General features: G+C 47.3%; 7 protein-coding genes across 7 annotated transcripts; all 7 read right to left on the bottom strand.

Annotated features, from left to right (window-relative positions):
- Positions 1–285: 285 nt before the first annotated feature.
- EMWEY_00005510 (SAG family member) lies at positions 286–1,825 on the bottom strand (the record flags this gene model as incomplete). Its single annotated transcript, XM_013478168.1, has 5 exons — positions 286–329; positions 535–629; positions 753–1,261; positions 1,473–1,639; positions 1,738–1,825. 5 exons carry the CDS (start codon positions 1,823–1,825, stop codon positions 286–288), a joined length of 903 nt encoding a protein of 300 aa, XP_013333622.1.
- Positions 1,826–3,381: 1,556 nt separating this feature from the next.
- Positions 3,382–4,453, bottom strand: EMWEY_00005500 (SAG family member; the record flags this gene model as incomplete). Its single annotated transcript, XM_013478167.1, has 4 exons — positions 3,382–3,487; positions 3,608–3,942; positions 4,074–4,267; positions 4,363–4,453. The coding sequence occupies 4 exons, from the start codon at positions 4,451–4,453 to the stop codon at positions 3,382–3,384; spliced, it is 726 nt and encodes a 241-aa protein (XP_013333621.1).
- A 1,204-nt stretch (positions 4,454–5,657) lies between these two features.
- On the bottom strand, positions 5,658–6,718 carry EMWEY_00005490 (SAG family member; the record flags this gene model as incomplete). The annotated part of the gene is made up of 4 exons (XM_013478166.1): positions 5,658–5,763; positions 5,889–6,223; positions 6,352–6,530; positions 6,628–6,718. 4 exons carry the CDS (start codon positions 6,716–6,718, stop codon positions 5,658–5,660), a joined length of 711 nt encoding a protein of 236 aa, XP_013333620.1.
- Positions 6,719–7,934: 1,216 nt separating this feature from the next.
- Positions 7,935–9,006, bottom strand: EMWEY_00005480 (SAG family member; the record flags this gene model as incomplete). The annotated part of the gene is made up of 4 exons (XM_013478165.1): positions 7,935–8,040; positions 8,160–8,494; positions 8,626–8,819; positions 8,913–9,006. The coding sequence occupies 4 exons, from the start codon at positions 9,004–9,006 to the stop codon at positions 7,935–7,937; spliced, it is 729 nt and encodes a 242-aa protein (XP_013333619.1).
- A 1,219-nt stretch (positions 9,007–10,225) lies between these two features.
- On the bottom strand, positions 10,226–11,284 carry EMWEY_00005470 (SAG family member; the record flags this gene model as incomplete). Its single annotated transcript, XM_013478164.1, has 4 exons — positions 10,226–10,331; positions 10,451–10,785; positions 10,915–11,099; positions 11,197–11,284. The coding sequence occupies 4 exons, from the start codon at positions 11,282–11,284 to the stop codon at positions 10,226–10,228; spliced, it is 714 nt and encodes a 237-aa protein (XP_013333618.1).
- A 2,785-nt stretch (positions 11,285–14,069) lies between these two features.
- Positions 14,070–16,270, bottom strand: EMWEY_00005460 (DNA-damage inducible protein, putative; the record flags this gene model as incomplete). Its single annotated transcript, XM_013478163.1, has 6 exons — positions 14,070–14,176; positions 14,410–14,899; positions 15,060–15,469; positions 15,588–15,802; positions 15,894–16,020; positions 16,246–16,270. 6 exons carry the CDS (start codon positions 16,268–16,270, stop codon positions 14,070–14,072), a joined length of 1,374 nt encoding a protein of 457 aa, XP_013333617.1.
- Positions 16,271–19,080: 2,810 nt separating this feature from the next.
- EMWEY_00005450 (hypothetical protein, conserved) lies at positions 19,081–22,798 on the bottom strand (the record flags this gene model as incomplete). Its single annotated transcript, XM_013478162.1, has 4 exons — positions 19,081–19,403; positions 19,671–19,817; positions 20,003–20,766; positions 20,934–22,798. 4 exons carry the CDS (start codon positions 22,796–22,798, stop codon positions 19,081–19,083), a joined length of 3,099 nt encoding a protein of 1,032 aa, XP_013333616.1.
- Positions 22,799–25,119: the final 2,321 nt, after the last annotated feature.

Here is a 25,119-nt window from a genome sequence, read left to right as displayed (position 1 = left end):
TATATATATATATATATATATATGCCCACAACCAACCCGGAATTAGTACAGCACCCGGGATTGTCGATGGTCGTGTCTTAGTCAAATAGTCGTAGTGCTAAGCCTAGTCCATGCAACTGAGTGAAGATCTGTTAGAACATGCATGCAGCCTATGCTTTATGCGTCTATTAACACATGCTTCTACAGTAAAACTTAAACTTGAGCCAAAATAGTCATTCAAGGGGGGCTGTGCAAACGCGTTTGAGCATGCATTTCACCGATCTGACAGCGGTGTATTCCACTGCTTTACTCAGCTGTCCACTTCCATTCATCTCTCCAATGTCGATTAGCTGTATTCTCAGGCATCCAAAACAGCATTAAACCGATTATAGAGCTTCCTTATTCAAGCCTATTTAGCCTGAAGCTATTGAAGCGCACGTTAGACGCTAAACCTAAATATCGGTTGTCTGAACGAAACCGATGGTTTACAAAATCAAACAGATGTTGAATGTAAGGTGCTGGGATGTTGACGAGGTGCTCAAAGGAGAAAAGCACCAACTGCTACAGCAGCAAATGCCACGAAAGTCGTAGGCACTGCTGCAGCTGCGTTTTTGCTGAGTCCAGTGGTAATCTGCTGCCATTGGCTCTCCCTGAGACGCACATTCAACTTGCCACATCCAGCATGGATTAAAACTTTCAAAGTATGTATTTTATCATTCGGCTGGCACAAGACCACAGTAGCAAAAGGATGCTCACGACGGAATTCAGCTTACGTGTACGGCGCTCTTCCATCCACCAAGGTGTTGGGGGTGGTGACGCAAAGAAGAGCCTTCACGTCTTTTCCAACCGTGTTGCCGCTTTCAGGAGTGCCTTCAAGGCTTCCGTTTTCGTTGTCTTCTTCTTCCTGCTCTGGGTGCTCCTGAGGTGGCGGGGGCTCCTGGGGCACCTCCTCCCGGGTCTCTAACTCACTAGTGCCTTTGGCCTCATCCACCTTATTGCCATCCCTCGTCTGCTTCGTGCCCACCTGCTGTGTTGCTGGACACGTGAAGTAAGCACAGTACACTTTTGGGTTTTCTTGAGGGTTGAAGAGGGAAATGAAGGAAACATTTTGAGGGTTGGTGTACGGCTCTTTGGTTGCTTCGTATACTGGAGGCATCACCCCGTTAAAGTTGGATAGAGCTGCCTTCCAGGAGTTGACTGCGGCTTCGCAGTCAGCTTCATCTTGAACAGCGTAGGCATATGTGCCATTGACTGCAATGGCAGATGCATCAGTGGCTTGGTTCTGCTCAGTTTTTGGAGGACACAACATGGGGAGAATGAGGTAGGGAATAAAATCAGGTACACACAACTGATTATGTATATTAGAATGAACTAATATATAATGCGGGGAACACTTGACTGATTGTGCATATTCACAATTTCTTTACTTAAACCTTGCGTGCGGAACCCAGTAAAGAGGGTCAGCTCCTCAGGCATTTAATGTTACCCCTTACAGCTCGGAACGCCGTGCAGACTTGCGCCACGTATTGTTCTCCTGAAACAGCTTTGGCAGGACCGGAAACTATTGGGAGTACTTCTCCTGCATTCTCTCCTTCTTTGAGTTCTCCGAAGCCGACAAGTTGTCGGGCCGAATTCATGGCCGTTACGCATGAAACGCTCGCTGCATTCGGTCACGCAACAGCAACATGAGCGACTTCAGCATGCTTCTTGCTGTATATTGCACATTGTGAAAATGCAGTTTGTTTTCGAAGCACTCACTGGCTGTGTTACTAGCTGCGCCAGCCCTGTTTGCGCTCCCCAAGAATAAGGCGGAGGTCGCCAATGACAAGAACTTGAGAGTAGACATTCCCACAGGTCAGAGGTATACATGCGTGCGAGCGACGTCTAGTTCTGTCGAAATTTCTTGGTAAACCCATTGAATGGGTAAAAGTGTACTTCCAACACATGCATGTGGCACCAGCATGTGGCCCGTGTGTGTGAGACGGTCTCGCCAAGGTCTCGCCGGGAAGTCCCCAGCACACACAGGTTTCGGGGTCGTCTTCACAACAGTTCAAACAAGATATTATATTATATTAGCGTTTATGTTGTATTGTAATGCATTTTATTTAGTTAAAACCCTGTTAATCGAATGTCTGCAAGTTCTTTGTTGGTGTTAATCCCTGGTGAAACTTAGTGGGAAACAGGGCACCGAAGCAGGCTTGCCACTTCGGTGTCTCCTCCATGCTTCCTTGGTAGCTTCTGGATGTCGCTTTACTTTCCTTGCTCAGTATTTTTCAGTACTTCTGTGATGTTGTTGCCTCACTAAAAGAAAACTCAGCAGGGCAAAATGGCAATTGTGGAACTCACACGCTGGATTGACACTGTTTTCTTCTTCAGAAACTTTGACACAAGATGTCCCAACTTCGCTCTAGTTACACATGTTGTCTGCCACTATCGTTCTTTTCCGTTGTGGTCTATCAGCAATTTAGTGATATTTCAACGACATTCTAACATTTGGTCGCGGCTTTTTTAAGTGAATGTTCACAACGTGCGCTGAGTGTCCAGGCTTCGACAGCTGATTAGACGCCGTCTTAAAAAATCCTCTTCGTCGTGGTTCTACGTCGCTTGATTACTGCATCCACAGTGCCTTCACCAGATGTTTGAAACCACCTGTACCTAGCCAATGATTGCTGTGAAAATTCCGATAGCTCGAATCGAGGACGGATCCGCGAAGGAAAAGAAATAATTAACTTGTACAAGAATCGCTTCCTGTGAAGGTCCTAGTTCAACTTCAAACCATCGTTTTCGTCTTTCGCGAAGGAACAGCTTTTGTTTTTCCTGTTTGTCCAATTTAACTGTACCTTCTCGCGTGTGCCGCTCAGTCTTTTGACTTCTTCTATTTGGATATCCTTTTGCTGAGAAAACCCTAACGCCACGAAGCAGTGCTGTAACTCAATAAATTGCTAGTGCACCAAAAGTTTCCGAGTGTTCTGCGTTAGCGCATGGTATTTGACTCTTCTCTTCTGCCTGACAAAAATAACTAAATTCAGCATTTGAAGCTATGCTTGCCTCGATTGCCTATATAAGTATTGTATACAATGTATATTATATATGGTGCACAGTGTCGCAGTGCCGTAGGATCACACAAAGCAGCTTTTCCATCGCAACTCTCTCGAGTACCTAGAACTTGTGCTTTTGCCACTCTAAAGCTGCATTCAACCTTTAAGCTCCTGCCTACTGAAGTAGCCTAAAAGAGTGGAGCCTTGATAAGCATAGGAAGAGGCGTTTAATTTGGACTGGCATCCACCAGCAGAAATGGTCGGCTGAGTCTATTCAGGGCTTTGATTAAGTGCAGCAAGGAGATTACAAACAAATGGCATATTTGCAAGAGCTGCAAATTGGCTTGAACATCCAAAAATTTCTTCACAAGAAAAGGGCAGCCAGTGCGGCGGCACCAACGACGATGGCAGTGGGAACTGCTGCACTTCCGGAGTTGATGGCGGTGTTAATGCGTTTCCACTCATCTTCACTGAGACACAAAAGCAAAAAAAAAAGATTTACTTTGCTAAAAGAATAGTTATAGAGGATTGAAGGGTACTATACAAGCTTACAGAAGGGCATTCCAAGCAAGTTTATAAAGGCAGCTTACGTGAAGGGTTGTTTATCCTTTTCCAAGGCATTCGGGGCTGTGACACAAAGTAGTGCTTTGAACTCCACTGCATTTTTTGCCTGGTTTGCGCATTTGAAGTATGCGCAGTCCACCGTGGGATCTTCTTTAGGGTTAAACAGGGAAATTAAAGAGACATTGTTGGCATCATTGTATGGAGCTGTTGTGTAGTTCGCAAAAACTGGGGGTAAATCGCCGAATTTGGAATAAGCCTTTTGCCAGTAATCAACTGCGGCCTTACAGTCAGCTTCTTCTCCTGTTTGCACTGCGTAGGCGAAGGTGCCATCTGGTTTAGTCGCCTGTGAAATGGGCGTGCTCTGTTCATTTTGGACAAGCCACATGAAACCAAGGATACCTCAACAAAGTAAAGACAAGGTCTTTCTTCCATTGTGAAAGCCGCCCTCATTTAAGACAGAATAGGGTGAGGCTATTCAATTGCAAGACTCACTGCTTTCATGGCCGTGCAAACATTCTGTATGTACTCATCGTTTGGAGCAGAGGCTGTTTCCGGAGTAGATGGCGGGGTAGTTGTGGTTGTAGTCGTAATGGGCAGTTGCTTATCTGGTTCCTCTTGAACGCTAAGTTCAACGAAGGCTCCACGGCCGCGGGCAGTGTTCATTGCAGCCGAGCAGTTTACCCTTTCTGCATCCGTGCACGCAAATCAACCATCAATTAATTAACTCTTTTACTCCATTCCAACCCTGAACATGACTAAATTCTGTTGATCGGAGACCTACCGGCGGTGCTCTTAACGGGTTCTGCTGTAGCCCGACTGGCCAGTAAAAGGACGGCGGATGCCGCCAACGACAGGAACTTGAGCCCAGCCATTCTTGAGACCTAGGGAGAATGAACAGTACTGTATGGGCCAAGAAAAGTGAAAAAAATCAATTGTGTTTGACAGGTTACGCCAAAGCCCACTTGCCAGCGATCGTCCGTTGACGCGATCGCCGTAGGAAGATAGTGAGTTGGCTGCAGTGGCGGCCGTCTCGAGGCAGAGCGCCGGATGGCACTTATCCGTATAATGTTGGCGAAACGCTCCACATTTGGTAATTGGCTCTACGATTTATGCATACCAAGTGCATTTTCCCTCATGGGAATATAGTAATGTGGGGATTATTGTAGAAAGACACTACAGCGTGTTCCCACCAATGCGACCATTGCAGGAGATATTGAGGACCGGTGCTACTATTGTGGCTGTAGAAATTGCATGCTTACAATAGACACAATTATGGAATTTGCACTGTTTACAGAAGATTTTTCGTCACACAATTGTGAATTTTAGCTCTATCCATCTATGTGCCAGAGTTTCTGATTCAGAGAGAATCGCAGTATGAGCATTCACAATCCTTCCTCAATGTGCTCACTGGTAAAAGCGTCTATCAACTATCTCAACTTCATAAACACAAAGCTGCCCTTTCTGTTTCTCAGAGAATGGGCAAATATGTATTTTCATTTGAACTTCGCAACTCCTCTGAAACTGAAACGTCATAGTACACACCACGCAAGAGCTGCCCTGTAGATCTTTTACAAATGGAACGAGAGGCACAATGCATTGAAGTCAACCCCCATCCTAAATGGCGTTAGGCAGGAACAGTGAAGCAGTCGTTTGACCCTTCAATGAGGGCACTCATTAGGTTGAATGAATCAAATAGAAATGAAAGTATGTAATTATTCGAACTGGCACAGAACGGCAAACATTACAAAATATCCGTTCGTTTCCAATGCCCTGAACAACACCAACGTCCCTTGGTCTTCTAGACCCGAATTAGAGAAACTTCCGAGTGTTTCATTTGCTGAAGCTTCTGAACAACCCACTATCCCCGAAACACCAGCAGAAAAAGAAAATTTTAAAGAGAGGAAGTCTAAGAGGGGTGAGTATAACAAGAGGCGTTTAATTTGGAGAAAGACGGGTGAATCCCCCCACAAAAGTCGACAGTTGGGTCTATTGGGGATTTTGATCAAGTGCAGCCACGAAATTAGAAAAGGCCTATTTGCAAGAGCTGCAAGTTGTCTTGAACATCCAAAAATTTCTTCACAAGAAAAGGGCAGCCAGTGCAGCGGCACCAACGACGATGGCAGTGGGAACTGCTGCACTGCCGGAATTGATGGCCGTGTTAATGCGTTTCCACTCATCTTCACTGAGACACACAAACAGGGAAAAGAGATTTACTGCTAAAATAATAGTTGTCGAGAATTTAAGGGTCTTCTACAAGCTTACAGAGGGGCAAGTGCACCGCAAATTTATAATATAAAGACAGCTTACGTGAAGGGTTGTTCATTCTTTTTCAAGGCATTCGGAGTTGTGACACAAAGCAGTGCTTTGAACTCCACTGAGGCTTCGCTTGCGTCTGCGCATTTGAAGTATGCGCAATCCACCGTGGGATCGTCTTTAGGGTTGAACAGGGACATTAAAGAGACATTGTTGGCATCATTGTATGGAGCTGTTGTGTAGTTCGAAAAGGCGGGAGGTAAATCTCCGATTGTGGAATAGGCTTTTTTCCAGTAATCTACGGCGGCCTCGCAGTCAGGTTTTTCTTCTGTTTGCACTGCGTAGGCGAAGATACCGTCTGGCTTTGTCGTTGTTGAAATGGGTGTTTTCTGTTCATTTGGACACACCACATAAAACCAATGATGTCTCATCAAACAAAAGGCAAGGTCTTTCCTCCAGTCAGACCCGAGCGCATTTAAGATACAATCGAATGACAAGTTTCAATTCCAAAACTCACGTTTTTCATCGCGGCGCAGACCTTCTTTATGTACGCATCGTTGGACGTGGAAGTAGTCGGGGGGGTTGTACTTGTAGTAGTAATAGGCAGTTGGTATGCGGGATCCTCTGCAGGATTGAGTGCAACGAATGCTCCACCGTTGCGGGCAGCGTTCATTGCAGACGTGCAGTTCACTCTCTCTGAATCAATTGACACAAATCAACAATCAATCCATTAAATTTCTCTACTTCATTTCAACCCCACAATGTGACTAAAAACTGTTGGTCAGAGACCTACCGGCGGTGCTTTTAACGGCTCCTGCTGTGGCCCCCCTGGCCAGTAAAAAGACGGCGGTTGCCGCCAACGATAGGAACTTGAGCCCAACCATTCTCGAGACCTAGGGAGAATGAACGGTACTTGATGGGCATAGAAAAATGTAAAAAATCAATTTTGTTTGACCGGTTTGGCAAAAGCCGACTTCCAGCGATCCTCCGTTGACGAGATCCCCTGTTCACGGGAGTTGGGTGCACTGGCGGCGGTCTCGAGCCAGACCGCCACAGGCCACGTTTTTGTGAACGTAGGCGAAACTCTCCACAACTGGCAATTGATTAGAAGGTTTAAGCATAAAAAATACATTTTCCCTCATAGGAATATATTAATGCTAGAATTATTGTAGAAAGACACTGCATCGCGTTCCCACCAATGCGACCATATCAAGAGACATTGAGGCCCGGTGCGAGTATTGTGCTTGTATAAATGGCATCCTTATAATAGAAATAATAATTTAATTTGTTGTGTTTGCAAAAGCATTTTCGCCACACATTTGTGAATTTCAGCTCCATCCATCCATGTACCAGAGTTTCTGATTCACAGAAAAACGTAGTATGCGCATTCTCAAACCTGCGTTTGCTCTCAGTGTGCTCACTCGGAGGAGCGTCTATAAACCATCTCAGTTTCACAAACAGAGAGCTGACCTTTCTGTTTATCCAAGACTGGGAGAACCGGAAATTTTCATTTGAACCTTGCAACTCCTCAGAAACTGAATTGAAATAGTATACACCACCGACGAGCTACCCGGTAGATCTATTACAGGTGGAATGGGAGGCAGAATGCGCTGAAGTGAACAGCCATCGTAAATGGAGTTAGGCAGGGGCGGCGAAGCACTCGTTTGAATGTTCAGTAAGAACGTTTCGTAGGTTGAATGAACCAAATAGAAAAGATATATAGAATTACTCGAACTGGCACAGAACGGCAAGCATTACACTACATCTGTCTGTGTCCAATGCAATGAACAACTCCGAAGCCCCTTGGTCTTCTATATTCACATTAGAAGAACTTCCGAGTGTTCCATTTGCTGAAGCGTCTGAACAAATTACTATCCCCGAAACAGCAGCAAGCAAAAATATTGTAAAATGAGGAAGTCTAAAAAGGACGGCGCCTTGACGAGTATAAGAAGGGGCGTTTAATTTGGAGAAAGACGAGGGAGTCCCCCCACAGAAGTGGTCAGTTAAGTTTATTCGGGAGTTTGATCAAGTGCAGCCAGGAACTTTGAAATGGCCTATTGTCAAGAGCTGCAAATTGTCTTGAACACCCAAAAATTTTGTTTACAAGAAAAGAGCAGCCAGTGCGGCGGCACCAACAACGATGGCAGTGGGAACTGCTGCACTGCCGGAATTGATAGCCGTGTTAATGCGTTTCCACTCATCTTCACTGAGACACACAAACAAAAAGAGATTTACCTTACAAAAATAATTGGGAGAATTGAACTATCTGCTACAAACTTACAGTAGGCAGTGCTACCGCCAGCAAGTAATAAATAAGCGCCTTACGTGAAAGGCTGTGCCTTCGCTGTCAAAGCCTTCGGGGCTGTGACACAAAGCAGTGCTTTCAACTCCACTGCGGTGTTGCCTGTGTTTGCGCATTTGAAGTACGCGCAGTCCACCGTGGGATCTTCTTTAGGGTTGAATAGGGATATTAAGGAGACATTGTTGGCATCATTGTATGGAGCTGTCTTGTAGTTCGTAAAAGCGGGAGGTAAATCGCCGAATTCGGAATAGGCCTTTTTCCAGTAATCAACTGCGGCCTTACAGTCAACTTGTTCTCCTTGCTGCACTGCGTAGGCGAAGGTGCCGTCTGGTTTAGTCGCATCCGAAATGGGTGTGCCCTGTTCATATTCGGCACACCACATAAAGCCAAGGATATCTTGTTCCACAAAAGGCAAACACTTTCTTCCAGTGTGAGATTCGACCGCGTGACAGAAAGAATAGGTCGAGAAATTTCAACTACAGAACTTACCGATTTCATGGCGCTGCAGACTGTATCTATGTACGTTTGGTTGGGTTTACCAGGTGCGGTCTTAGTATTTTGCGGCGCGAGTGTGGTTGTAGTAGTAATAGGCAGTTGCTTTGTGGGGTCTTCTTGAACTTCGAGTGCAACGAAGTTTCCACCAATACGGGCTACGTTCATCGCTTCCGAACAGTCTACCCTCTCTGCACCCGCTCACACAAATCAACCGTTAACACATTAAATTTATCTACTTTATTTCAAACCTACAATATTACTAAAGTGCGTTGGTCGGAGACCTACCGGCGGTGTTTGTAACGGTTCCTGAGGTAGCCCCCTTGCCAGTAAAAAGACAGCGATTGCCGTCAACGCCAGGAACTTGAGCCCAGCCATTCTCGAGATATAAAGAGAATCAACAGTCCTTTATGGGCCAATAAAAGTGTAAAAAATCAATTGTGTATGACAGATTGGGCCACAGCCGACTTCCCGGCGATCCTCCTGTGACGAGAGCGCCCGCGCACGGGAGTTAGTCGACTGCAGTGGCAGCGGTCTCGAGGCCGACCGGCGAATGGCACTTTTCTGTGTACGTTGGCGAAACACTCCACATCTGGCAACTTGTTAGAAGGTTTAGGCGTACAAAATGTATATTCCCCCATAGGAATATATTAATGTGGGAATTATTGTAGAAAGACATTGCAGCGCGTTCCCATCAATGTTCCCATTTCAGGAAATATTGAGGGCAGGTGCGAGTATTGTGGTTGTAGAAATGGCATCCTTACAATAAACGCAATTATGGAATTTGCTGTGTTTACGAATCATTTTCGCCACATAACTGTGAATTTTGAGTCCATCTATCTATGTGCCAGAGTTTCTGAATCACGGAAAAACGTAGTATGGGCATTCTCACACCGTCGTTTCCTCCTAGTGTGGTAACTCCAAAAAGTCTCTAACAACTATCTCAGTTTCACAAACAAAAGACTGCCCCCCCTTGTTTCTCCAAAGCCGGACAAGTGTCCATTTGAATTTCGCGAGTCCTCAGAAACTGAATTGATATAGTACACACCAAGGAAGAGCTACCCTGTAGACCTTCTATAGATTGAATGAGAGGCAGAGTGTGCTGAACCAAACTGCCATCCTAAACGACGTTAAGCAGGAGCGGAGAAGCAGTCGTTTGAATGTTCAGTAAGGACACTGCTTAGGTTGAATGAATCAAATAGAAAAACTGTACAGAATTACTTGAACTGGCACAGAATGCCAAGCATCACACTATATCCGTTTGTGTCCCATTGGACACAAACTAATATAGTGTGATGCTTGGCATTCTGACCACCCGTAAATCCCCCTTGTCTTCTATATCTAAATTAGAAAAACTTCCGAGTGTTCCTTTTGCTGAGGCTGCCGAACAAACTACTATCCCCGAAACAGCAGCAGAAAACACAGCGGAAGTCTAAAAAGATAGAGCCTTGACGAGTAGAAGAGGCGCTTAATTTGGGAATCCCCCCACAGCAATCGTCGTTTGAGCCTATTGGGGAATTTGATCAAGTTCAACCAGGAAATTAGAAAAGGCATATTTGCAAGAGATGCAAGCTGCATTGAACAGTCAAGAATTTCTTTACAAGAAAAGGGCAGCCAGTGCGGCGGCACCAACGACGATGACGGTAGGAACTGCTGCACTGCCGGAGTTGATGGCGGTGTTAATGCGTTTCCACTCATCTTCACTGAGACACACAAACAAGAAGAAGAGACTTACCTTGCTAAAATAATAGAGAATTGAAGGGTTTTCTACAAATTACAGTAGGCAGTGTCACCGCCAGCAAATAATAAATGGGTAGCTTACGTGTAGGGCTGTGCCTTCGCTTTCAAGGCATTCGGAGTTGTGACACAAAGCAGTGCTTTCAGCTCAATTGCGTTTCCTTCTTGGTTTAGGCATTTGAAGTATGCGCAATCCACCGTGGGTTCTTCTTTAGGGTTGAACAAGGAGATTAAAGAAACATTGTTTGCATCCTTGTATGGAGCTGTTGCGTAGTCGGTAAACGCAGGAGGTAAGCTGTCAAAGTTGGAATAAGCTTTTTTCCACTCATCCACTGCGGCCTTACAGTCCGCTTCTTCTCCTGTTTGCACTGCGTAGGCGAAGGTACCGTCTGGTGTAGTAGCTGCTGAAATGGGTGTGCTCTGTTCATGTTGGGCATACCACATAAAGCAAAGGATTTCTTTTCACAGAAAGGGCAGGGTATGTCCTCTAGAGGGACCCGAGCACATTTAAGAAACAACTGAACGAGGAATTGCAATTAGAGGACTCACATTTTTCATTGCTGTGCAGACTTTCGTTATGTATGTGTCGTTTGGTCCACTGGCTACGGAAGTCGGCTTCTGTGTGGTTGTAGTAGTGATGGGCAGCTGCTGTTCTGAGTTCTCTGGAACTTGTAGGTTAACAAAGCCTCCACGTTTGCGGGCATCATTCATAGCCGCAGAGCAGTCCACCGACTCTGCATCAGCTCACACAAATCAACATTCAATCCATTAACTTTCTCTACTTCATTTCACCCATACAACATGGCCAAAATGCGTTGGTCGGAGACCTACTGGCGGAGTTAGTGAGCTGTGCTTGTGCATAGTTGACCAGTAAGGAGACGGCGGCGACCGCCAATGAAAGGAACTTTAGCCCAGCCATTCTGTTGTGGATCTTAGGAGAATGAACGGTACTTTATAGGCCTACGAAAAAAAAAATTTGTGTTTCACAATTTGGGCCAAAGCCACTTCCCAGCGATCCTCCGTTGGCGAGAGCGCTGGCTCACTGCAGTGAATTGGCTGCAAAGCGAGCGGTCTCGAGGCACACACACGGGAGGGCACCTTTCTCTGTACATTGGCGAAACGCTCCAAACTGGCAATTGTCTCGAAGATTCAGGCATTAAAAATATATTTTTCATCACGGGAATCTATTAATGCGGGAATTGTCGTAGAAAGACACAGCAGAGCGTTCCCTCCAATGAGACGGTTTCAGGCGACGTTTAGGAGCTGTGCGAGTATTGCTGTTGTAGAAATGGTGGCCTTACAATAAAAACGCTTGGTGAATTTTCTGTTTACAGAAGCATTTTCTCCACACAATTGTAGCTTTTAGCTCAATCCATCCATGGGCCAGAGTTTCTGATTCACAAGGAAACCTAATATGCGCTTCCTCGCTCCTTCGTTTCCTCTTAGTGTGCTTAGTCGAAACAGCGTCTATCAGCGATCTCATATTCACAAAGCAGAAAGCTACCCATTCCTTTTTTTAAGGCTGGGAGAATATGGTATTTCCATTTGAACTCCGTCAGTCCTCAGCGACTAGATTGACAGTGTACACGCTAAACACGCGGTAGCCTGTAGACCTTTTACAGGTGGAATGAGAGACAGGGAGTGCTGAAGTGAACCATCATGCTAAACGGCTTTAGGCAGGGGCGGTGAAGCAGTCGTTCGAAAGTCCAGTGAGAACATGCTTGATTATCAGCGATTAAGATAGACAGGACGTATAGAATTACTTGAATTGGCACAGAACGCCAGGCTAAATGCACACATCAAACTAAATCCTTTTGCAGCCAATGCCCTGAACAAAACCAAAGGTGCCCTCTCTTCTAGGCCCAAATTTGGAAAATTGCTCAGGCATCCAGTTGCTGAAGCTGGTGAGCAAGCCACTATCCGCTAGACAGCAACAGGAAAAGAGTTGTAAAACTAGCCAGAAACTTAATTCTAGTGTTAGAACCAATACATAGTTGCCCCAAATGCAAGCTCCCCAAAGCTCAGGATAAGACTAGTGGCGACTGTGGTTCAATATATTCCACGAGGTTCCAAAATGAATTTGGGTGCGTGCGAAGACGTGGGATCAAAGGAGGAATCGAGATACCCAGTGGCCATTAGCCACCACAAATGGAAAGAAAAAGCCAAAATGTTCCTATAGCACGGCCCATATAGCATCTAACCCCTTATCAGGATAGAACAACTTGCTCATTTCAACGACAGAAGCTCCGGTGTCAGCTCAGCTCAATAATAGCGGTGATCTGCCGTGGTTCTCCATTGCAGGCGGACCTCCTGGTCCCTCTTAGGTGTGGTAGGAAACTCGCATGTTATATGTGTGCATTCGTCTTCTAGTTCTCAACTGTATGAACAGGATCAAAGTGCACTGTGGCAGAGCGTGCTTCAAGTATGAATGCCTACGCGTCCTCAGCTCTGAGGAGCAGAAGCTGATTTGCAGATTGGGTCCGGCCAAGTCTCTGGCGGCGTTCCTCACGGAGACAGCCATAAAACAGTGCTGAAACGCCTTTGCAAAATCCAAACGAGTTTTGATGTTGACCGCCCGTACGTCTTCGCTTCGCAGCAAATGAGCTTGGATGCCCCAGCTCTACGGATTAAGAGGCAACAACCCCTCTATACAATTTGGAGCATCCCTACAAATATGGTTTCCATCCAGACAGAACCCTTTCTGGCTACGTGTCGTCTGTGCCCACTGCGCACAGCTGGGTTCCATCCAAGCAGAGGATCAGTATTGCTGTGTTCCCTTGCCCTCGGTGCTACAGCGCTGGTAGCTGCCAGCTCGTGGAGATGTCCAGTTAGATGTCTGCCCACTTACAGGTGTCCATTCAATCCTTGTGTCAAAGCTAACCTACGTTGGTCAGGCCAAAGCTAAGTTCAGGTGACCAACTGCTCCGGTCGCTCCATGCTGCCTTCATAAGATGCATATAGCTGTGAGTGTCATACTCTACCAAGTCGCTAGAACACAAGTAATCAGCTAGTGGATTGTTCGTGATCAGAACTGGTCCTAGTGCACTTCACCCAGTAATCGGAGGGTGCTGCGTAGCTGCATGAACCGACGGTATTAGCCAATCATACACCTAAAATTGGCGAGCTTATGGGCACTGACAGATGCTTGTGAGGTTTTCAACCACAAAATTGAGGCACCTTGGGAAGGTTATCTGTCGCTTGAAAAATGAGCACAAGGATGCATGAATAGATTTACCGGCATAGTCGCCCGCATACACAGAAATCAGTTGAACGTAAACGAAGAAGAAGCCAACCACTGTGTACAACTATCCCACAATCATTCATGCACCTTACGTGCAACTGCACTGAACCGAAAATGTGCCCGTTTCTAGCCTTATTAAAAATGTCCCAGCCATACTACTGCGCTATACAGACAAACAACAAAATGGTAATGACCTATTCAAGTCTGAAACAGACACAAGAAGCAATCCCATATCCCCATGCAACAAATTAATGCAACAACAAAAACAGCCGCCAAGTTTCACAGATAACAGTCACCAAAGCAGAAGCTGCCGGTGCTGTTGGGGTTTGGGGGTCCAGCTAGAAGAGATAAGCACATGCGATACCGTCTTCTCTCCTACAGCGGCTCAGTGCGTCTGCCATCTAAAAGACCGTTCAGCTTATCGTGGGACAACACTGCAAAAACGCGGAGGGAAGCGCCAACATCACTTAGGTGCTTCTGGCTTTTCCGCAGTCTTTGCACTCTCTACCTCTCCAGTTCCAAACAGCCCTTTGCCGATTTGCGCCTCGGAAAGAAAAGGAATCTCCTCTCCTGAGAAGTGGCTCAACGCACCAATCTACACAGATAGATAGCTACCTGCTAAAGAAGCTTAAATAAGTTCTCGGTTAACTCCTTGAGGCCCATAGTAAAAGTTTCCACCGCGGCTCATCCCAATTAGTCGCTGTCTTGGTACCTCCGTAAGTGAATGCAAAAGAGCTCACAGAACAGCTTGGGGAGGATTAGGGGTGTTCTGAGTTTCGCTGCACTCCGGATTTATGGCTCACCTTCAACAATCAGGGCGTTTTTCTTCAGGTCGATGATCATCTGATATCGCCTGAGCATGTCTAGACCCAAAAGCATCTGCATCTTGGTGTCCTCCAAAACAATAAAACTGCACGGGCAGAACTTCGTGCCCAGCTTAAGGGGCGCCAGATGCACTCGGCCAATTATGGGAGCTTTGCCAACCCCCATTGCCAACCCAGCAAAGCGCTTGTCGATGAGGGATGCTAGGGAACACTTCTCTGCAAATTCCAAAGACAAAATCGACTGCTGCGCGCCGCTGTCGACAAAGGCCTTGCACGGGACTCCATTGATCGCCACATCTATGTACAACATGCACACAGATCCAAACCCTTCAGGAAGATGCTCCCGTGCCATCGAATAATTCTCATTGATTCTTTCTTGCTGCAGCTCCTCCAGCAAGAACTGTTGAGCCTCCTGTGACAGCGGGTCCCGTTGGACAGCTTGCATGCGTCTCAATCGTTCGCTTTCTGCCTGAAAGCGAAGGCATATGTGTAGAAACTTGTTGCACTTGCCGTTGCAGGTTCTTGATGCAGCTGCATAAGCTACCGCTGCATATTAGTAGTGCGAAAGTAGCGGCAAAAGTACAGCATGCAATAAGATCCGGGAAACATCATACACTCTTGCACCTCACCTTTTTTTGAGCCTCATATTCTTTTTCTATAAGTTCTACCAACTGTTTCATCGCTGTGCCACTCTCTGCTTGCTGAGCCCCATCTGTTCCTTCTCGCACAAGAGCTGCGTCTCGCTCGTCTGCAGCAGCTTTGATGGCATCCCCTAGGACGGGATTGTGCGCTCGGATGAGGCTCAGGGAGGTGGGATCCGCCCTTGCTGCAGCCACTGCAGCTTCTGCGCGACGCCGTATCAACACTTTTACGTGTGCTTCTGAACCAGGTGTAGAGGGTGGAGTATTAGCAACCCCTGGAATCGCCGGTGGGGAGGTGCGAGTGCTAGCAGCCGGTGCAGCAGGCGATGCGCGTCGGGAGGGGACAATGGTCTCCCCTGCAGGGAACTCAGCGACGCGACCGCCATCCACGACAATGCCTGCATACAGAGTAAGGCAAAGCCGCAAAGAACCATATCCCAAAGGCCAACGAATTCGCCGTGTACTCGAGATTTGGAGCGCAGCATTACGATGCGTTTCAAGTACGATGCGGCGTACTTGAAAAGTCAAAGGGCAAGGTAGTAGGTGGTTGCTGCCGCTGTGGTGTTTGAGCTCTGGGAGTCAGCAGCTGGTGTGCTTGCTGTGTACGCGCCTCCATGGAACCAGGAATGCCAGGTGAAGTAGTTGTTCCTGCAGGTGGAGGGGGCTCGTTGAAGACGAGCAGCATCGCCCCTTCCCCCACCCTCGCCTCCGCTAGAGTCCTCGCGGTGTTCCTGAGCAGGCATGACAGTATCCAAAATCCACACAGTATCCCTAACGGAAAATATGGGCGAACGAAGGCATTTCAATGGAGCAGGGTCGTACCGAAGCGGCTGCCCATCAAGTAGAATCCGCTGTCTCTCTGGGGGTATGTTGAACTCCACTGAGATGATGTCCTTAAGCGCCGAGATCTCTGCCTCCCCGGTGAGATCCAGAGTGAAGATCTGGCCATCTGACACATCAGAACCCCAAAAAACACATCACTAGAATCGCATCGAGCGTGGAGGAAGGACGAACAGCGGGAAATGAAATGATAAAGCTTGCACTGCTTGTTAACACATTTCATCTGGCTTATTCGCAGAAATATGCTTGGAGATATCGACTGAGACATGTGGCAAAGAAATGAAGGCACCATCTCTACTGCCTTCCCCTTACCTATAATCAGCATAAAACTTACCAGGGTCAGTGACAGTTATCTGCATCTTCGATGGAGGACATGACTAAAGCATGTCCAAGCACAAAAATGAATAAATGGGCAAGTTGTATTTCTAAGAGGGAATAACTATTGCTGGAACTGCTTGTGGATCAGCGCAGATGGATGGAGTGCATGCCCAAACATCCGCTTCAACCAGTTGGTAGTGTCCTTGTAAACTATATGCCCTAGCTATATTTCTATGAAATTCACACAAATTTTCAATGCATGGTTTTCAAGAAAAACAAGCTCCTTGCTTATCCGACGTCTGGAAGGGTGCCTGTGAACGGGTAGGACCTGCGTGTGGACGTATATGCAGCATGTGTAGGCCTATGCATCCGCTAGTGAGGGTGCAGATTGCGTCCGAAAAAGCTGTACAATTATGTTCAGGAGTGCATCGGAAAGCAGTTTGAGAATGCTCGTTCGTCTGTTGTTCATACGGGAGTGTGTCCGGTCTCGGTGGCCTAGAGAGGAATGCTTCGGTAGCGGCTGCGCTCCTCCAGGGAACTTTCGTCGACTCAGAAAAGTTTGACAAGCTTTGCATTCGATTAGTCTGTGATTCCAGCCAGAAGGGAGTTTGTGGCACAGTCTACTGACTGCAGGAGCATGCACTGTGCGCATATTAGCTGCTGCATTGAAAGTTGTTGACAACCACGCTATTGCATGTTTCGAAGGGGGCCTTCAGCTTGCTTCCACGTGGATTCGCATGTTTACTTGCTTGCGGTAGCAGTTGCAGCTGGAGAACCTGGAACTGTGGAAGCCGTTCCCCCTCCAGCCAGTCTGAACCCCTTCTGTCGCTGCGTTGAGGATGCCTGCTGGCAGGATGCAGGTTAAGCTGATGCTTGCTGAAGCAATACCATTAGTTTCCCTGATTCTATTGCTTCTCACCTCGTTCCTTGTCTGCGGAAGGGAACTTGCTTTGCAATATCCCTGTAGCGCCTGGACGTGCGCAAATCTAATACAGCCAACGTGAACCATTAGTATCTTCTTAGCATATCTCCCATGAGCGCCCCACTTTATCTGCGCACATCCCACTTTTCACAAGAATGTAAGTGCAACGGTGGCTGACGAGCAATACTGCAGCGCCGAACGTTGCAGGCCATGGATACAGAATAACCACAACCAGAGGAATGCGTAGGGAAAGGGCCATGAAACTGCGTAACACAGAAAAGTGTCAAGAAAGCTGATACCCGATATGGAAACTTCTGTCACAAATTCCCCATGCAGATGAATATCTTCATGGGGAATTTGTGGCAGAAACTTACACCAAAAATCAAAGCCCCCATGCTAATGATTATTCCCGGGAGATTACAGATCAGTAACCACAACTACATAGAAGCTAGCACAGCCTCTGGCTCGCAGCAAAGGCACAATAATACCCTTTAGAATATCCGTCCAGACCCGTTTAGGAATCGGATGGTTCTGCAGCAGTTCAGGTTTGAGAGTGTTCCTGGGTTTTTTTGCCGCCATTCCAGACGAGGGAGGACATTTATCGGCAGACAGGCACATCATTACTCAACAGATGGTCCTGGCCGCCTGCTCTACAGTTCTGCCGACCCCATTTTGTCGCCCTACACAATGATCGTGCTTCTTGAGAAAAGCTGGAGACTATATTTTGAGGATTCCACGTTTCGTCTGGTGCCAGTAGAGATCGCTGTCCATGCTGTACTGGCAAGCATGTCGTCTGTTGTTTTAAGCGTGTTATAAAACCTGGGGGGTTGCTAGCCAAACCCATGAGTTGAGGATCGTATCTCTACAGTGGGATCAACGAGTCATCTCAATGCCAACCTACAGAGGTACACTCAAGATTGTAAGGGACTGGGTGAGAGCTTGGCATTTATATTAACCAGTGCTTGCCAGTAGCACAACCTCCACTTTCCGTCCGAGTGGACATAGTGATGGTGGAGGCGTATCTGTAGAAATGAGGTCAAATCACACTCTAGCGGAGAGAGTAGCAGCTTTTGTATTCGGCTGTTGGACGTAAACGTCCTCTGCCGTCATGGGGTAAACTTAACCAAGGCTTACAGTCCTCAGAGGACGAAAGGACTCATTGAGTCTGGCGCCACCCGTGGTGGCGTTGTTGCCTCTGGCGTATTAGTGGGACTGTTCCTTGGCGTGGAGTGGGGTGTTCCGCTAATTTGCGAATTTGGCCTTATCCCCAGAAAACTGATAGTGTCCTCTTTGGGATTTATATATATCGTGGGATATAGATGCCAAACGTCTTTTCTGGTTGCATGCAGTAGGCCTGGGCCTACCATTGTCCCATGTCATTCAAAGGAAGGCCGCCAAACCTTTGGCTTTTCAGCATTGTAAGTCTTGTAAAAGCTGGCTGCTGGCTTCCAGCAGTTGAAGAGGCTTCTATGAACAAAATGACCCCCATAACCACCCCACCCCCACCCCACCCCCCCTCACCACTCAGCATTGGTTGTCTCTCAGCAGTACAGCCTGAGACTGGCCTAGGTATAGCTGCTTGATATATCGGAAACTGCCTCTAGAAGCTTATGTGATCTTGCGAGCAAGGGGGTTGGGCAGTTTCGTCGGTTCAGCTTTCTGCTTTGTGCCGCTTTTGCTGCCTCCGTCATACTTTGTCGAGGAGCCTCCCTGCAACTGAAAATTTACACCATTTTACACAAGAAAATAAGGTAAGGGAGTGTTCAGCTGACTGTGTTGCGCTGGAAGGTTATCTAACCCACAACATAACGGTGATGGGTGAGTTAACCTCAGGGGATATCTTTGTTTAAGATGAACGGGAAAACAGTCGGTAATATTGGATAAGCCTCTTACGGCGGTCGGGGGTCTTCTCCACGACGTAAAATGTGGTCAGGCGCCGGTATCGCTGTCACCGAGGCAGTCTGATTCGTCCTCACTCGCGTTGCGGAGAAGATTTCCACCCAGCAGTGATTGCCTGAATGCTTGAATGCCATTTCCAAATTTCTGTGATAAAGCACTGTTCCGTTTACTCACCACTGAATTCCTCGTTGGTACGGTTCTATTCCCATACGTTGCCGATCCAGAATAGCTGTTAACACCATGCATTGTAGATGAAGAAATAGTTGATGGAGGTGCAGCAGTGTAATCAACGCAGCCAGCAGTTTTACCACCCAACAGGCCTCCTTGAATGAATTCCACCAAGTATGTGGTTACTAAACAGGCGAGTAGAAAAACTAGGAAATACATTGCCACTGTTTTCAGTAGCAGCATTACATCACGAGCACTGTGCATATCTAAGAGCGGGGAGCTGGAAGGCGTCAACAATGGCAACGTTTCCGTAGTTGGCGCAGCAGTAGTCGTTGTGGGCCCATAAACACTGGCGCAGTTTGCATCGCAGTATCCTAAAATAAAACGCTCTTCAGGGCACCGCTGGCCTTCCCCTGTTGCCTGGCGGGTAATTTGATATGTTCGTAGCGTACGACAGGAAACACACTGCGACTTCGATGATAACGTTGATGCACAGTTTGTGCTGCTGCCTGGTGTTGAGCTCTCAGAGTCCTTCTGCTGGCGCAGAGAACCCCTTAGTATATTCTTTGCCGAACCAGAAATAGAACAGAGTCCACCACCTGAAAGAGGAAGACCGGTGCGGAGTTGCTAAAGGACTCAGCACACATTGGCTAACGGAAGTGCACTATCGTCAAATCTTGAGGGTACATCAATATCTCCATTATCTATAAGTACTGCATTTTACTCTTCAACCGTGATAATCGTGTGATATTCTGTGGCGTACATCCGGTAAAAGCTGCATTACCTGTGCACGGTTCTACTTCATGGGTAACGCAGGGTATACCTCCTTCCTTTGGAAGAGCGGTAACTCTAAACCGTCGTGTCCTAGTGCAACTGGTGTCGCAAATTGACCAATCTTCCCAGTCGCCCTCACAATCTAAGCTGTCCAGGGACGAAGGAGTTTCTAGCGGGACTTCGCAGCCCTTATCCATGTCAGAGAAACCACCTGCTGCGCATGGCAATGAAGGCGTTGACTGTAGGCGTATTTCAAGAATATCTACAGCCCACTTTCCTTCTTCTGAAGATGTGAGAGGTGCAGCCTGCAGTAGCAGTGTGCTGACCCTTTTCAAAGAGAGATATCTAGTGACCCAAGGATAGGCTGCAACACCCATTTCAAGAGGCGGAGCGCTAAACGCGCTTGTGATACGATACAGGCAGTTCTCCTCTACATCTTGGATGCTTAGCACTAGCGACACATTCGCACGGTGGACGTATACCTCCACAGCCTCGAGGTCGATGGGGTCCGCTAAACGGAGTTCAATGGAGTCCATTTGTGGTCCCATCGTTACCATGCTTGACAAGTCTTTATCCAAGAGTTCGTTTGCTTCGGCTGCTTTATTGCCTGCAAAAACAAGTGCCCCCTCTCTCCAGTCTGGGCAGTCTCCTCCTTCACAGTGAACTATTCGGAATGCATGAGGCTCCCAAGGGCAGTTACCGCTGGTATTTCTTTCTCTAAAGCCTTGCTCCTGCAGGCAAGAGGAGGGGCAGGTTGAGGTGGTAGCCTCCCACCTGAAGAACCCGCAGCCACCGTGGATGGCTCCAACATGTGAATCGTCAATACAACTATAATTACTGATATCTAACGTGCTATTTATATATTTTAGCAAAACCAGCTTCCACCTATATAAGAGCTTATGCCTACTACTAAATGCAATTATTGAGGTTTTATCGCTGACTGTCCTTGGCAGGCTTCTTCATCCTGATTTATGGATATAATGACTGCCCTTGAAGTGCTGAAAGGCTCCCAGTCCGGTAGCAGAGTCGATGGACCAACAGAAGGTGAGGTATTTTCTTTAACGTCACCCAGCCACAATGCAGTGGATTCCGATAGGCGTAGCAAGGGATGCCCATATATAAGCCCAAACAAAGCACCACCTTGCACACCAGCAACTGTCACCACAGCACCGGGCCCTATTGTGCTGAGTCTTGATAAGTCAACAACACCGGCATTTGCTTCTTCATTCACATAATCCGCTACGGTAACCAGTGCGCTTTGCAGGGAGAGAGAAACAGCGTCTAGGTTCATAAGCCTGTGCTCCTGTAGAGGACCGAACAGGGAAACTGGAGTTTCAAGGGTTTCGTTGACTCCCTCCCACACAGCTGCCTTTATAGTTGCGCTCGTCGTATTTAGTCCCTCCACATCTGATACCTTCCAGGATTCTTGGCGCCAAATTAACACCCACCTCCCGCCCTCTGTAGGGAGCAGCCTGCCTCCGACATCCTTGTAGTATGAAAGTGATTCATCCAGTGGGACGGTTCCCTTGGTTTCCGATTGGTAACGGCTGTTGCTGTCTACCACGAGGAAGCCATTGATGGATATTCCCATCTTAGGAAGTTTTGTGCTGATACACATTGATGCCCACTGCCCAGTTACGGGATGCACAGATACAGATGTGTAAAGGCAACTGTCACACTCGTTTCCTTGTATCTGTGAATCCTCCAGCATAGCGGTGCTATTTAGAAGAATCGTTTCACATTTTGGAGAAACGATGACACTTCCGGTTTTCCATTTCCACATTTCCCTTACGAAGGTAACAGCGTATTGCTTCTCTACGAGCCCATCCGCTCCACTGGCTTCACCGCTGGCAATGATTTTGCGTTGTTCCTGTCCATATGGAATGATGACATTATGCGCAATACTTCTAACATATTGCAACTCCCCATATCCATTGAATTCGGCGAAGAAGAGGGTGCCATAGCGCACCCCAATAGCAGACCCTAGACGAACCCCATGGCGATTCCAGATGTCTTGTCTAGTAGTCTCCCAGCTATTGACGTTCCTTGGAGTTACCTTTGACCCAGAGGATCTACCACTCTTTACAGGTTCTTTAGAAGCAGAACCACATCCCCAGCCATTCTTGGCTTCTAAGCTATAGTAGTAACATTCGCCGTTGGTCTCGGTGTTGCTTGTACCTTGACAGAGGCGAGCTCCCTGGGGCGCCACTTTGCCTCCATAAATAGCCGAGAGGCACGAGGCCTGGCTGTTATTGCCAAAGGATATATTGCATCCATCCTCCTTGTTACACCTACAAGTCTCCTGCTGAGTCTTGCAGCTGGCGGTCCAAACAAGAAGCACCACTTTGTCGATTTCCCCGTTCGCTTCCTCTGCCCAGAAGCCCACTCCTCGTACTTCTGGGAGGTCGGTGGAACCTATTAGCTGCATTTCATATCTTTGCCAGTTATTCGACGAGTCGATTTGCTGCAAGTTTACATCGCATCCGAAGAATATCTGCTCGTCAAAGGGAGGTAGCGCTGCGTCATGTTCGTCTGCTGTGCTACAGTTATTTAGCAACAGCAGCAACTTCCCGCTAGGGAGGGAAAATGACGAGAGGCGTTCTAAAGCTGGGAGGCCATCAGGTGTCATTAATTTCTCGAGTTCGCGAACTGAGAAGTCATTCTTGGGCCTTGCGAGGCTAGCCCTGCCAGTATCGATGTTGGATTGCACGATCGACAAGGAAAGGCATGGTACGATATGGGCCAGCAACTGGAAGGACATGTATAGAGTGGAAAGCCCTACAACTACTAAATGCAGCGTAGCCATTATTACACAGCTTTAGTGGGGCGAGAGGTCTAAGCGCTACAGGGGGATATGCACGGGATAGCAAAGTGACGTTCTGCGCTCAGCTGAAACAGACGCTTGAGAATGAACATGCTCTTTCCTAAGTTCATTTAAACTGAGCCAGAAGTTGGCAGTGTTTGATATCACTCTGTCTACCAAGCCTCCTGGTCTTGAAGTTGGCTTGTAGTCCTGCAAAGTGAAAAAACTTATAGGTGGAGGTACGATGCCATGCCGTTTCATATAAGGCATGTGAACGCCCCTGCTATGCACCTTTTACATCTTATATCTTGACAACTATTTGCCAAGAACTGTGAAGGAGAATATAGAAGTCCTCCAGGTGATCTACACGAAGCGCCCCACAATTGTCGCTCCGAGATAGGGGATCACTCGTGCTGGCGACACACAGCCCTTCCTCCATCCAAGCTATGCAATCATCGGCTAGTTTTGTCGTCTGTATTGTCCCCTAGACCAGCGGGGGATGCTCTGGTCGCATTACACATGACACTGGGTTGGAGCAAACGCCGAGTGACAGCCGCATTCGGGCCTTCTCTAAGGAATTTGAGGTCAAATGTGTTCTCGAGATTAAGCAGTATTACTATTCTGTTATTCCCCATTGGGGGGTAAAAACTTCAATCGGCCCCGGACTGTTTGCATCTAGGGCTTTTTAATTTGGGAATTTGGGGAGCATCCGCCCCAAAGTCCCAAATTCAAAAGCCCCAAAGCCCCAAGCCCCGGAGTCCCAATACGTGAAGCCGGAGGACACATAATGTTTACGAATACCAGACTTCTTCCTTTGCCTCATTGGGATTAGTTCCTAACCTTACACCTCAATAGTTGTACCTTGAAGTAAAGATATTGTGCACACAAACCAACGCAGAAGTCAACAAGCCCAAGCCGTACGCTGCTACGCAGCTAAAGTGTATTCCACGCATCTCATTCTGCTACGACAGCGTACTTTCACAGATCAAGCTAAGGGTGTACCAGAATTGTTATGCAATACAACCCGATTCTCCTAACCCCTAAAATAGCCTTAATCAAGCTTATATAACCAATACGCAAATTTCAGTCAATATGTACGAGGATAAGGAAGTCTTAACTAGATGTGAACACCCTGACCCCCCTCTAGCAGTTCATTGTCTCGGCCACCCCTCGCTGGCATGCGAGCTGTCCCACCGGCTCGGCCGGCTGCAGGGAAGTAGAGTCCTGAAGCCCGTAATTCCGTCCTAAGTTGAGCTATTTCCTAGCTAATGCTATCCATTGTGATGCTCTTTCCGATGGCAGGCCTTTAGACGCCTTACGGGGGACCCTTGCCCGTCCACTACAAAAACGGCCTCTTCTATCTACTTAGCAAATTAGACCCTCTAAACAACATACGAATTGGCTGTGTAAAATAAACACAAAAATACTACACTGGCAAACAACATGGGGTTTTCTTGTCATATCCACCACTTTAGTGTGCACTGCTGTTCGCGGTAAGAACACTTTAATACCGAATGCATATGAGATCCATAATCACGCTATAATCCTGCGGATTATTCCAACCTTGCAATCGCGAGCAGAGCAACACCTCAAACCTGAGAATAACACAACTGAGGCAGACACACCACTTCATAGCGCCACGTGATTTAAGAGGAAACGAGGCTAGGTGGTAACCGCACCGTGCAACTAACCTACCTGAAGAGGGACCCGAGTTACTTGTGAAAGTGCTATCCACATCACGAAAAGTCTCTTCCTGATACTTCAGGGATATCTGGCGAATGCTTAGCCATTTCTTCAGGCTAAATCCATTGTTTCATCCCACAGTTCTACCTGCGATTTCCAAGCAAGGGTCGCCCCTCTCGACGGGGCATCCTTGCGAACAACCCGTGATAAAGAAGCCTTGTTTACAGTTGAACTTCTTTTCAGCAGGTAGCTTCACTTCCATATGTAGCGTTTTATCTATACATCTACTGGTCCTCCTTAATTCTGCATCAACATTCCCGCTTGCCAGCTTGCCGGTTAAGCTACGTTGTAGTATGGGTTTAAACAGTCATCAGGGTCCGTAGTTCCAATGCAGCCGGCAAAATTGTACCGCTTCTTAGACCAAATCACAAGTGTCATACTTCCCCTTTTAATATGATGCCAACAGAATCGGCCACTTGTCCGGTTCAAACTGAAGAGTCAAATCAGATTAGGCAAGCAGTTCGCTTTCAGAGGCTGCTAGCCCACCGCGAGGACCGTGTCTACAGTAGGAGGGAAGGCGAAAATTCTTCATAGCCGGATGCACCTGGAAAATTGTTTATTTTTCTCTATGGTTCCCATAT

This window comes from Eimeria maxima, genomic scaffold (assembly GCF_000499605.1).
Source record: "Eimeria maxima Weybridge genomic scaffold, Emw_scaff30, whole genome shotgun sequence".
NCBI classification, from domain to species: Eukaryota; Apicomplexa; class Conoidasida; order Eucoccidiorida; family Eimeriidae; genus Eimeria; species Eimeria maxima.
Note: the sequence above shows the minus strand (reverse complement) of the source record. Positions and strands in the feature narration are given on the sequence as shown.